The sequence below is a fragment of the Ailuropoda melanoleuca genome, chromosome 12 (genome assembly GCF_002007445.2).
Source record: "Ailuropoda melanoleuca isolate Jingjing chromosome 12, ASM200744v2, whole genome shotgun sequence".
Lineage (NCBI taxonomy): Eukaryota > Metazoa > Chordata > Mammalia > Carnivora > Ursidae > Ailuropoda > Ailuropoda melanoleuca.
Genome location: NC_048229.1, coordinates 32,011,755 through 32,023,695, shown reverse-complemented (window position 1 = coordinate 32,023,695; position 11,941 = coordinate 32,011,755). Strand labels below are relative to the sequence as shown.

Genomic DNA, 11,941 nt, shown 5'->3' with positions numbered 1-11,941 from the left:
CTGGGTAAGTGGCGTTTGTGTCCCTTGGGACAGATGCAGAAAGTCATCTGCAAGCTACATTGTGGGAGATTGATGCAAAAGTGGCCATTTTTCTTCATCCCTCCCCGTGTCCCCATCTCTTGTGCTGTGAGTTTGCAGCCCCCCATCCCCACCCTGGAAGGGGTGGAGTCTATGTCTCCTCCCTTGAATCTGGGCTGGCCTTGAGATTTGTGGCCAAGAGAATGCAGCTGAGATAACCAGGTGTCAGACTTGAGCTGGGGCCTCAGGAGGCCCTGGGCCCTTCTGTTCTTTCTTGGGATCTGAGCCTCTATGTGAATAAACCGGGGAGCCTGCTTGTCAATGTCTCTCCTGTTCCCCCTGCTGCCGGCCAGCAGAGCCCCCTTGCTGACCCGTCTCTGGCCACAGATACACAGCAGAGCCCTGTTGAAGTCACAAGAACTGCCCAGCAGAACCTAGTATACCAACCCACAGAATAATGAGCTAAAAAATCATCGGCACTTTGAACCACAAAGCTTTGGGGTGGTTTGTTACACAGCAGTAGCTAACTGATACAGAGTGCCTGAGGACCGTGGGGATAAAGAGTATCAATTATTGGGATGCCTGGGTGGCTCAGGTGGTTAAGCATCTGCCTTCAGCTCAGATCATCATCGCGGGGTTCTGGGATGGAGCCCCGCATCGGGCTCCCTGCTCAGCAGGGAGCCTACTTCTCCCTCTGCCCCTCCCCCTGCTTGTGCTCACTCTCTGTTTCTCTCTGACAAATAAATTCTTTAAGGGCGCCTGGGTGGCGCAGTCGTTAAGCGTCTGCCTTCGGCTCAGGGAGTGATCCCGGCATTCCGGGATCAAGTCCCACATCGGGCTCCTCTGCTGGGAGCCTGCTTCTTCCTCTCCCACTCCCCCTGCTGTGCCCTCTCTCGCTGGCTGTCTCTCTGTCACATAAATAAATAAAATCTTTAAAAATAAATAAATAAATTCTTTAAAAAAGAGTACCAATTATTATTATAATTGGTAATTCGTGCACTTCAAATTGATGAGAATTTGAATCTCGAAAGAGACACAAGAACTCAGATCGGTGGCTTTTCGTTTTTAAGATTTTATCATTAAAAAAAAAAAGAAGACCTCAGTGAAGGGAGGTAGGGGAGAGAAGGGGCCGGGAGTGGGGTGGGAGGACGAGGGGACCTCTCCCAAATGTCGGATCCAGCTGACCCTCCTTCCCTGACCTCCCCGGCCCACCGCCAGTCCCATCTCTGGCCTGGAGGCAGGGGACCCCCAGCCACCATCTTCTGAAGACCCGGGCCCAGGATCTCAACTTGGGTTCCAGGCAGAGCTGAGGGCAGAAGCGGGGCGCAGGGCCAGGGGGCCTTGTCTTTGTCCTTGAGAGACCCTTGAGCCGGCGCTCAGGCCCCCATGTCCCAGTGGGGTCCCAGGGAGGTAGGCATTGCGTTGGGGGCCTTAGGAGGTGGGGTCCTGAAGTCGGGGGCCAGGCAGGGACCGGAACCAGGTGTGAGCCTGGTGACCACAGTCTGGAGGCTGGGGTCTGTGGAGAGGGGAGAGAAGCCAAATCAGGAAGTGGGGATGGGTCTGGCCCCACATCAGCCCCATAGTGAGAGGAAACGGAGGGAGGGAGGGAGGGAGGGAAGAATAGAAATAGAGGCGAAAGAGATAAAGATGAAAAAGGAGACAAGACTATTAAGACCAAGAAAGAGAAAAGAAGAGAAGGAGAGAGAGAGACTGAGAAGCCCTTCCACCTCTTCTGGGTCCCGTGACACTCAGAACAGACCACACCTGTCCTCCGTTGGTCGGGGCAGAGCTGAGACCCCCACCAACCTGCCAGGCCCGAGACAAACATGTCCATCTCTCCTTCCCAGGCTCCATGCCTAAGCCCTCCTAGGTCTCCACTCCCATCTCCCAGCCTGTCTGCTGGCCCCAAGTTCATTACTTACTCAGCCTGCTGGCGCCAGCCCAGCCCAGTCCTCCTTCCCCCTCATCAGTGTGTAGGCAGTGGTGATGGGGGTGAAGGGGACTGTCTCATAGCCATGAGTTTGCTAAGTGCACTGGGCCTTTGCACATGCTATTTCCTCTTTTCCTGCCTCACTCTTTCCATTCTCCTGGTCTCATCTCCCAAGTCCCCTCTTCCAGGAAGTCTTCCCTGAACCCCACAGCTTGGGTCTGATGCCCACTCTGGGCTCCTCCAGTTCCTGGGTTCCCTCATCCCAGCCCTGCCCTCTTTGTATCATCACTGTCTGAAGACAGGTCTGTCTCCCCCATTGGACGGTGAGCCTCCTCATGAGGGCAGGGCTGGGCTCTCATGGTCACTGCTATGCCCCCAGGACCACCCAGCACAGGGCCAGGCACAGAAATGCTCAAGGAATGTGCATTAAGTGAAAGAAGGAGTGAAGAGGTGCCAAATTAAACTCTCAGGACTTCATCTAGAGGGTACTAGAGAGCCACAGAAGAGTTTTAATCCAGAGAGAGCCAAGATCTGATTTGTGTTGTAGAAATTCCAGGCAGCCTCTCAACCCCAGGGCCTTTGCACATGCTATTCCCTCTGCTTTTCTGAGCTGAGTGAACCTGCACAAGAGAGCTCTTCTTTTTGAGCATCAATTTTCTCATGTGTAACATGAAAATAATGATGTCTCCCTCTTGGGGTTTTTAGGAAGACAAAGTGAGAAGATGCTCTAAAGTCTGAAGACCTGGGAGAGTAAAAGAATGTACCCTACTGCCTTGCTCCCCACTTCTACCCAGGGGACTCCTATTCATCCTTCAACGCCCTACCCAGAAGTCACTTCCTCTATGAAGTCTTTCCTGATATCTCCGAGAGAGCTGATGTCTCTCTCCTCTGAGCAAGCTGTGTTTTACTGTTTCAGCTGTTGCTCTGGACTGTCCCTCCTTTCTGAGGTCCACTTCCTCAAAAGCCCAAATCTTCTCAAAGGCAGGACCCTACCTGAGGCTGCTGGGGATGTGGAATGAGGGCTTAATACATGTTGGAAATGTGTGAATGGATAGGTGCACAGAAGAAAAGGTGGGTAGGTAGGTAGATGAATGGGTGGGTAGGTAGGTGGGTGAAAGGCTGGGTAGGTAGGTGGATGAATGGCTGGGTAGGTAGGTGGGTGAATGGACGGAGGTAGACATATGATGGGTGGATCAGTGTGGACACGGGTGGATGAGTGGGTTGATGGATTTTCTGTATTTTGACAGGTGGTAGATGGATGCATGGATGGATCATGGGCAGGTAGGTAGGCGAGTGAATGCATGGTTAAGTGGGTGGTGGATGTGTGGGTAGGTGGGTGGATAGGTGAATGGATAGTGAGTGGATGTATGTTTGGATGGAGAGAGGGTAGACCAATGATTGTTGGATGGATACATATATAGATGAATGAATGAGTGGATAGATGATGGGTGGGTAGATAAATCAGCTTCCCACTAAGCCTTGAAGAACCCCCAGTTCAGGGACCCACACTGACCCTGCTCTAGGGGGGCCCAATATTAGAATCTGGAGGTCTTACCAAGGTTTGAGAGCCTCACAACCCCCAACCCAGAACTCCTAGACACTGGACACTCACACTTGTCCTGAATTATAGATAATGCCACTCTCCTTCTAAGTTCAAACTCATTCCCATCGACCCTGGAAGACAGAAGAGGAGGGTTGTGGATCGTCACCAGACATCTCCATATGCCCCTAAATCCCTCCCACCTGCTCCTTCCCCAGGGGATCCCTCTATCAGGACTGACTGAGTCATCATTTAAGGGAGTAGTAGTCCTGGGACTCCTGGGTGTCTCAGTCGATTGAGCCTCCGATTCTTGATTGCAGCTCAGGTCCTGATCTCATGGTGGTGAGACAGAGCCCCAGGTTGGGCTCTGCACTCAGCACAGGCTCTGTTTGTCCTTCTTCCTCTGCTGTTCCACCCCCACCTCACCCCCACCTCGCTCGTTCGTGTGCGTGTGCGTGTGCGTGTGTGTGTGCGCGCGCGCACACGCTCGCGCACTCTCTCTCAAATAAAATAAATAAATAAAATCTTAAAAAAAAAAAAAAAGGTACTAGTCCTTTAAGGAAAAGTATAACCTTCCAATGGATCGGCAGAGCCTGGAAGACGCAAACTCAGCTAAGAAAAAGTGGACACCAGGAAACCTGCAATTGTCTCTCCAGCTCTGCTGTTATGCAAATGAAGCACTGTATTATTCATGAACTTAATCCCAGAAGGTGGGGTATCTTCATTTAGAGGAGGGGCCTGGTGTGTTGGGGGCACGGCTTAGTTAAGGGGCGGGGACTTACCTGGAGGCCTGACAGTCATGTGTGGCTGAGCTTCCGTGTAGCCCCCCATGGGCTGGCCCTCTGGGCTGAAGGCTGCACTCTGCCCTGGGAGGGAGGTTGAGGGGTGCAGTCTGAGCCCCAGGATATGCCGGTCCCAGCTTTGATACTCGCCAGGGAACATTAGGCCCTCTCTCCCCACCTTCTCCCTGTACCTGTGCGGTTGGATTGATCGATCATTGGTTGCACGATGCGTCTGCGAGCGTTAATGAACCTGGGAGGGGGTTATGGAAACCGGGGAGGGTGTAAAGAGGGAGCAGGAGAGAGGCAGAAATGAACACACGGAGACAGAGCTGGAAAGAGAGGACAGGGAGAGGGGAGGGGGGAGAGGCTCCCAGGGGCTTCGGGGCCTCCTTCAGCACCGCGGACAGCGCCCGGCCTCGCACCCTGGGCTGGCCCACGGACCGCACAAGCCTCCTGGGTCACTCACCAGTTGTTGACTTGCAGGATGGTGAGCCCCGTGTCCTGCGCCAGCTGCTTCTTCTGCTCCTCCGAGGGGTATGGGTGCTGTGAACACCAGCAAGAGTCACCCCGCCTGCCCAGCTGCCACCTGATCCCCAAGGCCTGGCCCGCCAGGATGGTGAGCCCAGGCTGGGGCAGGGCTGGGAGAGCCAGCTAGTCTGAGCTGTTCCGGGCTCCCCCAGGGCCCAGCGGAGGGAAGCAGAGACAAGCTTCGGCAATTATGTCTGTGGGTGCCCCCGCCTCTTCCAGCAATTAGAAGCTAATTGGCCAGCTCTCATTAGGGAGACCGAAGCTTAGGGTGGGGGCTCCAACACCGGAAAGGAGGCGAAGCCCAGCACGGGCCTGTCTGAGCTCTGTCAGGGTCCTGGTGCATGTCTCTCGCTGTCCTGGTCTGCATCCCTCTGTGACTCAGTCTCTCCCTGACTCTCTTCCTGTCTGTAATGCCCGCCTCCTTCCACGAAGCAGCGTGCTGCCCTGGTTAGGGCCAAACTGCTTGCCTCTGCACCCACTTCTAGCTAGGAGACCTCTAGGCTCCTCACCTGCAAAATGGAGCTCCGCACAGCCCCATCCTCATCGGCTCTGTTTGGTGATGATGGATGGGGGGCGGTGAATGGGTGGTGGGTTGGGGGCAGGACTGAGTGAGTTCAGAGCCCTAGCGGCACCTGGCACGCAGCTAGCACTCACGATGCTCGCTCTTGTCAATTGCCCTCCCCTTGAGATTCGCCCTCAGTATCTCCCCCCTGCCTCAGTCTCCCATCTCTGGGTCTCTCTTGGGGCCTCAGTCTCTGTGCGGCCATCCTTCTTCTCTCTCCAGGCCCACCCTGCACCTGGGCCCCGGGGCTCTCACCGAGAGGTGCTGGAACAGCCAGGCTCTCATGATGTTGGTGGCCACCTTGGGGAAGATCCCCCTCTTCTTGTTCCGCCGCGGCTCCTGGTCCAGCTCCTCGTCCTCTCCCCCGGAACTGGGGGAGGCCACGCTTGTGTCCAGCCCATCTCCTGAGGGAGGACAGGCATGCTGTGCTTGTGGGCAGCGAGCAGGGGGACCAGAGGGACCCAGAACCCTGACCCAAGACACCGCTCCACACCCTGGTCATCTTTGTGCCTCTGGAAGTCCTACTTGCTGTCTAACTTCAATCCTCAGACCAACTCCCACATCTCCCCTCCACCTCCCAGGCTTCTTACCTTGGTCACTGGAGTTGTCCCCACTCTGGGAGGCTAGGCCCCCACTGGATGGACCCGGGGTCCCCAAATGTACAGACCCGCTGTCCTCATGGTCTCTAATCCATGTATTATTCTGGAAAACAAGAGCTGGAGGTCAGTGCCACAGCTTGGGTGCTCTACAGCACAGTGGCTGAGACCGTGGGCTCTGGAGCTGGGACACCTGAGTGTAAAGCCTGTCCTGGCCTCTTTCCTGGCTGTGTGACCTTGGGTGAGTTGCTTCACTTCTCTGTGCCTCCATTTCCTCAACTGGAAAATGGAGGACAATGACTGTCCCCACCTCACAGAGCATGGAAGGGCCTCAGTGAATTAATTCACATAAAGACACATGGCAACCGCCCCATAAAGATAAGCTTATACAGATCCGTGGGCCTTTATCTGAAATCCTTGGGGGCCAGCAGTGTTTCAGAATCGGAACTTTGCACATTTGAATTTGTTAAAATTTATTTTTGAAAGTAATCTCCAACTCCCGACCCCGAGATCAAGAGTCGCACGCTCTACCTTCTGAGCCAGCTGGGCGCCCCTAGGACCCTTCACATTTACAGACGGTAAATCCGCACGCACCCTGTGTATCTCATAACACCCCCAGCAGGGTCTGGGGCTTAATCTCGTCATCAAACTCATTAACATTTCTGCAGCAAAATGGATGAATATTTAACTAAGTGGAATAAATAAAGGCTATAAATAGCCTCTCATTAGTTCAGGTCAGACTTTGCTGCCAAATGAGTTTGCACTAAACTTAAAGGGGATAAAAAAACAACTTTCCGTTTCAGAGATGGGGAGGGGGGTGTCTCTGAACTGCAGATCGGGGGAGTCCAGGCTCTGCTTTCTTTCTCCAGACTCCGACACACTTCAAGGAACTGGACGATGCACTGGGCCGGCCCTCGGCACCGGCTCTGGGTCCTGGCAGGCTGACCCACCCACACAGGCGGCATCAAGACCACTTTGTCATTCGGTTTAAGGTTCAGCTCAATTGGTGGGAGGCAGCCTGGGTGGGTTCAGCTGTTGTTGAACCGCAGGGTACCCCACCTGCACTATTGACTGCCCTCGATCCTGCCCACTGTTTGTAAGCGTCCCCGCCCCCCCCCTCGCCGCCATGGCACACTGCGGGTGCGTTATCTGTGTCCTGCAGGGGCCGGGCTGGATGCCACTGCTCAGAGACGGTTTCTCCGGGTGTGGTATGTCTGTGTGGAATTGTGTGTTTGAGCGCACGGTGGACGGGCGTGCAAATGCGGAATCATCAGTCCGAGGCTTTGGAGCTCCGCTGCAACGGCCGCCCCTGGCTCCCCCAGCGCTGGGACTGATGGGACGCTGTGGCTGGGTGTCCACGGCTGTCTTGAGACTGCTGTGTGGCGCGTGTCAGTATGCTCACGCCTGTGTCCCTGAGATGGCCCCGTGGCTGTGCGTGACCATCACGGGGCCACAGTGTTCTAAGTTTGTGTCCATTGTTCGAGGGATGGCGCCTTCTTTGTGGGGCAGTGTGTGTGGCGATCACACAGGCGGCATCGCGACCGCACGGGGCTGGATGATTGCCACGCGCGTGTACCGGAGGCTGCGTGAAAATGCGGAATGCAGCCGTGCCTCCGAGTGGGGCTCTTGCTGCGCATGTGCAGACTGGGTTGAGCGGCAGGGGGTCCTCGAGGCCCGTCTGTACGTCTGTGCGCAGCCTGCCCGAGTCTGTGTCGGGGTACGGCCCTGTGCCTGTACCTGGGGGCAGGCGTGACCACCTTGTGGGGGGTGGCCCGGGGCCGGCTCTGCGCCGCTGTTATGTGAGTCCATCTGCCCCTGGGGCTGGGGGCTGCGGCGCAGCAAGGGCTGTGTGCCCTGCGGCGGTCCCGCTGTCACGTGGTGGGGGCGGCACGTGTCTGGGTGTGCGCGGGCCCTGTGCTCGGGCAGCTCTGGGTCGAAGTGCGGCGGTGTCCGAGTCTGTGTGGCAGGATCTGGGGCCGTCTGTCTCCCTCTCCATCGTTGTGGCCGTTGTGTGGCTGGGCAGGCTCTAGAAGGGCGGGTCTCGGCTGGGAGGTGCGATGTATGACGCTGCTCCGTGGCCGGATGCGTGTGTTTGAGTGGGCGGTACATGCTCGCACCTCGCTGCGAGTGGGAACGGCTGTAACTGAGTTTGCGCGGCTGTGTCTGAGGCTGTGTGGGCGTAGCTGAGTCTACGTGTGTGTGTGCGCAAGCGCGCGCGTGTACCCCCGCCGTGTCTGCTCACGGCTTTGGTTGTGGGGTGATGCCTGGTGCCCCATCCCTGGCCCACCTGATCCGGGAGGCTGGGGCAGGAGGCCGGGTAGTCCTCGAGGTCCTCCCTGCAGCCGCCATCCCGATCCTCGATGACCAGGTCGATGGGCATCTTTCCCTTGAGGCAGGTGATGTAGCGGTGACAGAAGTTGTCGCACAGGTCGTGGACCTGAGGGGGCACCGGGGTACTGGGGGGGCCACCCGGGGGCCAGAGCTGGGGTGTACAGGGATGGGGGCAGCATTCTGCTCCAACTCCAGTGGGCAGAGGCCTGAAGGAGCGGTGGCAGGGGTGAGAAGGGAAGGGATGGGGGGCAGGCGAGGGTGTGAGGGCAAGTGAGAAGCACTCACCTTCTCCAGCTCCAGCAGGTGGAAACGGAGCACCTGAATGGCCTGTATCATCTGAAAACGGAGACAGGAAGAGACAGAGGAGGGGCGAGAGGGAGGGAAAGAAAGAAAGAGAAAGAAGAGGGAGAAGGACAAGAGGAGGCAGGAGGAGGAGGGAGGAGAAAGGAGAGAAAAGGAGAGAGAGAGGAACAGAAAGAGTGAGATAGAATGACAAAGACAGAGGAGAGGCAGAGAGGGACAAAACCCCAGGGGCAGAGAGCAATAGGGGACAGAGGCAGAGAATTAAAGGAAGATGAAATGTCAGAGAGTCAGAGACAGAGAAAGAGAAAGAGAAGCAAGAGGTGGAAGAGATGGGAAATGATCCATTGCAAGAGGAGTGAATGACGGTCTGCTATCATCAAAATACCCCATCCTTTGCCTGCTTGCCCCCCAACCCCGTTCCATTTCCCACCCTCTGACTGTAAACTACATTTCCCAGAGTCCTTTGCCAAAGGCTTCAACCAATAGGAAGCCCTGGCGGGAGCTGAAAAGCCAAAGTAAGGGAGAAGCCAGGGTATTTGTCCTTCCCTCTCCCTCTCCTCTCTCCTTTGCCCTTTGCAGCTGAGTCCCTGCATGCGTCTTGGCGTGGGCTCTGTTGTCCTGCTGCTAGAACAGCTAACGTCTATTGAGTCGTCCCTGCTCTGTGCGAGGCACTGTTCTAAGCGCTTGACTCTCCTTAGCTCATTATATCCTCACAACAGCCCTACGAGGTAGGAATTGCTACTAGCTACAGATGAGGGAACTGAGGCACAGGGAGATGCAGCTACTTGCCTGATTCACAGAACTAGTGAGTGGCAGAGCTCGGATTTGAACTCAGGCCATCGGTCCCTGTTCTCAAACTCTAGGCTATACTCATCGCAAATGGGCAACAATTGTCACTGTTTGAGAAAGTAGGTCAGGTGATCTCCAGTCTGCTCCCACAACCGACCCCAAGGCTGTGGAGGGTGGGACAGGAGACCCTGGCGGAGGAAGGAGCATTGGGGAGGGCGCGGTCTCACCAGGTTGTCCAGCTCCGGGTTGGAGGAGAAGAGGGGCCTCTCAGAGCGGACCTGGGAGGAAGAGAGAGACCAGGGAAGGCGCGTCCTGTCTCCTGCCCACCCCTCCTTGCTGGCTGTCTTGGCACACAGCAGATGGGGGTGCCTACCTGCTTGGCAAAGGCGGCGATGTCCTCGTTGAAGGAGTCAGAGGAGCATACGTCACCACCTGGAGGTGTGCCCAGACCAGCCCCAGCCCCATCCCGGGGTGAGCACGTGGCCAATTCACATTTCTCAAAGACCAGGGCCAGCAGCGGGAAAAGCGGGTGTCTGGGGGAAGCAGGAGAGAAGGTTCATGAGGGAAGGCAGGGGACATGTGGAGTATGGAGCACCAGGGAGAGGACAGAAGACCCCAGGGAAGAGACGGAGAGACCAAGACAGACCAAGAGCGTCAGAGAGACAGAGAAAAGGGCCCACATCCCAAGACCCCATGGAGCCCTCAGTCCTGTCCTCACTCACCCGTAGATCTCATCCTTCTCCCTCCTCAGGCCATCACTGTCCAAGACCGGGGGCTGGGGTTGGGGAGGCCGGTGGGGGCCATAGGTCCCGGGGGCTCTCGGTGCCGAGGGCACTGCCTCCGAGAAGCCAGCCAGGGCTGCAGTGCTGTCCACGATGCCTGGGTAGTGGGGCAGCTCATCGTACTGGGGGGAGACAAGAGGGGGAGAGCCCTCAGGAAACCTCCCTACCCTGGCACCCAGGAGATGCCCCTCCCTGCACCCCAGACCCAGCCCTTTCATTCCCTGTGTCTGAGCCCTGCCACCTTAGACCACGGACATCCCATGGAGCTATCTGGGTGGGTCTGAGGGCCCTGCCCCATGGTCTTCTCCTATACCCCGGGCCTGTGAAAAATGTTCCACCAGAGAGGGAGGGTCCAGAGGAGAGAGACTGACCCAGGTCTCAGGTCTGAGGGTCAGAGTGGGGGTCAGGGATCAGCTGATGGTAACTCCCAGCTCCTCCCAGAGTGAGGAGGGGAGGGGGAGGGGAGAGAGCCCTGGAGAGATTCAGAGAGACTAGGAGTGAGATACAAGAGAGAGACAGAGGGTAGGAGAGAGCGGGATGGAGGAGAGAAGATACAGGAGAGAGAGAGAGCAAGAGGGAGAGAAATGCTCACTCATGGACACTTCCCATAAAAACAGCACATCATTTATGCATAAATGTATGTCTACACTGCCCCCCCTTCAATTTCGTCCCACAGTTGTCAAATAAGCACACCCTTCTCAACAACTTGTCACACCCCACTCACCATGTGAATTCACCCCCTACACGCGTACGTGCGCGCGCACACGCACTCGGCCAAACACCAGACACAGCAATGAAGGAATGAGTGGGTGAATGAATGAATGAGGCATTTAGCGCATGCGTGAATGAATGAACGAACGAACGAGGCATTTGGCACAGCACCTGGCACACATTCCATAAACACTTGTTGAACCGAAGTGTAACCCCGCACGCCCCACTTGTGCGATCACCAAAGCAAACCACTGTCATCACAAAAGCACGCACACTGCGGAGGCCTGAGAGGCCTTAAGCCACCCAGGCCAAACCCTTTCCTTGGGCTGGAGGAAAAGAGGCTCAAAGAAGCAGAGAGGCTCCAACTGAAGGATGCAGGCGTTCGCTGGCCCCTGCCCCTGGCACGTGTGCGCGGAGGGCTCTATGTGTGTATGTCCCTCTCTCTGTCTCTTTCTCTTTCTCCTCTTCTAACTTCTCCTGAGCCCCGAAGTTGAATCCAACGGTTCCCTGCGGTTCCTCGCACATTCTAAGATGTGCGGTGGGGTCCTCACAGTCTAACAGATTCCCACCCCCCCACCCCCAAAGGGGCATACTCACCTCCTCTCCTGATCTCTGATCTCCCCATCCCCAGGACCACAGAAGAGAGAATCCTTTGGCCCAGCCTGGTGAGACCCCCCCCCCAGTACTGTCCCCACCCCTAACCCTCAGGAGGACTTAGCACAAAAGTGGACAGGGGAGGAGGACTGGGGAGGACAGGAGAGGAAGGAGCGGGTAGGAAGAAAGGACCTGAGATGCAGCAGGAGACCCACGGGTGGAGAGAGGGGGTGACCCGGAGTAGAGACAGGGGAGACCCGGGGCAGAGAGAGGAGATCCAGGGATGGAGAAAGGGGGAGACCCGGAACAGAGACGGGAGAGACCGGGGGCAGAGAGGGGAGGCGGAGAAAGAGATGGAGGAGAGGGCGGGACGGGCTGATGGGGTCCAGAGCGCCGGAGCAGGGGGCGACGGAGGGACGGGGTGTGCGGCCGGGCTGGGGCACGAGGCGCCCGCCCGCAGACCTACCCTCCCGGC

At 56.7% G+C, this 11,941-nt stretch overlaps 1 protein-coding gene across 1 annotated transcript in view; it reads right to left on the bottom strand.

Annotated features, from left to right (window-relative positions):
• Positions 1–1,099: 1,099 nt before the first annotated feature.
• MEIS3 (Meis homeobox 3) overlaps positions 1,100–11,941 on the bottom strand; it is a 22,546-nt gene continuing 11,704 nt past the window's right edge. The window contains exons 2-13 of the mRNA XM_034638989.1: positions 10,102–10,283; positions 9,753–9,912; positions 9,607–9,657; positions 8,573–8,623; positions 8,244–8,393; positions 5,951–6,062; positions 5,616–5,764; positions 4,737–4,813; positions 4,462–4,520; positions 4,271–4,354; positions 3,561–3,622; positions 1,100–1,534 (exon numbers count right to left, since the gene is read on the bottom strand). Of these exons, the coding sequence (XP_034494880.1) occupies positions 3,573–3,622; positions 4,271–4,354; positions 4,462–4,520; positions 4,737–4,813; positions 5,616–5,764; positions 5,951–6,062; positions 8,244–8,393; positions 8,573–8,623; positions 9,607–9,657; positions 9,753–9,912; positions 10,102–10,283 (1,125 nt within the window). The 3' untranslated portion in view covers positions 1,100–1,534; positions 3,561–3,572. The remainder of the gene's footprint in view (positions 1,535–3,560; positions 3,623–4,270; positions 4,355–4,461; positions 4,521–4,736; positions 4,814–5,615; positions 5,765–5,950; positions 6,063–8,243; positions 8,394–8,572; positions 8,624–9,606; positions 9,658–9,752; positions 9,913–10,101; positions 10,284–11,941) is intronic.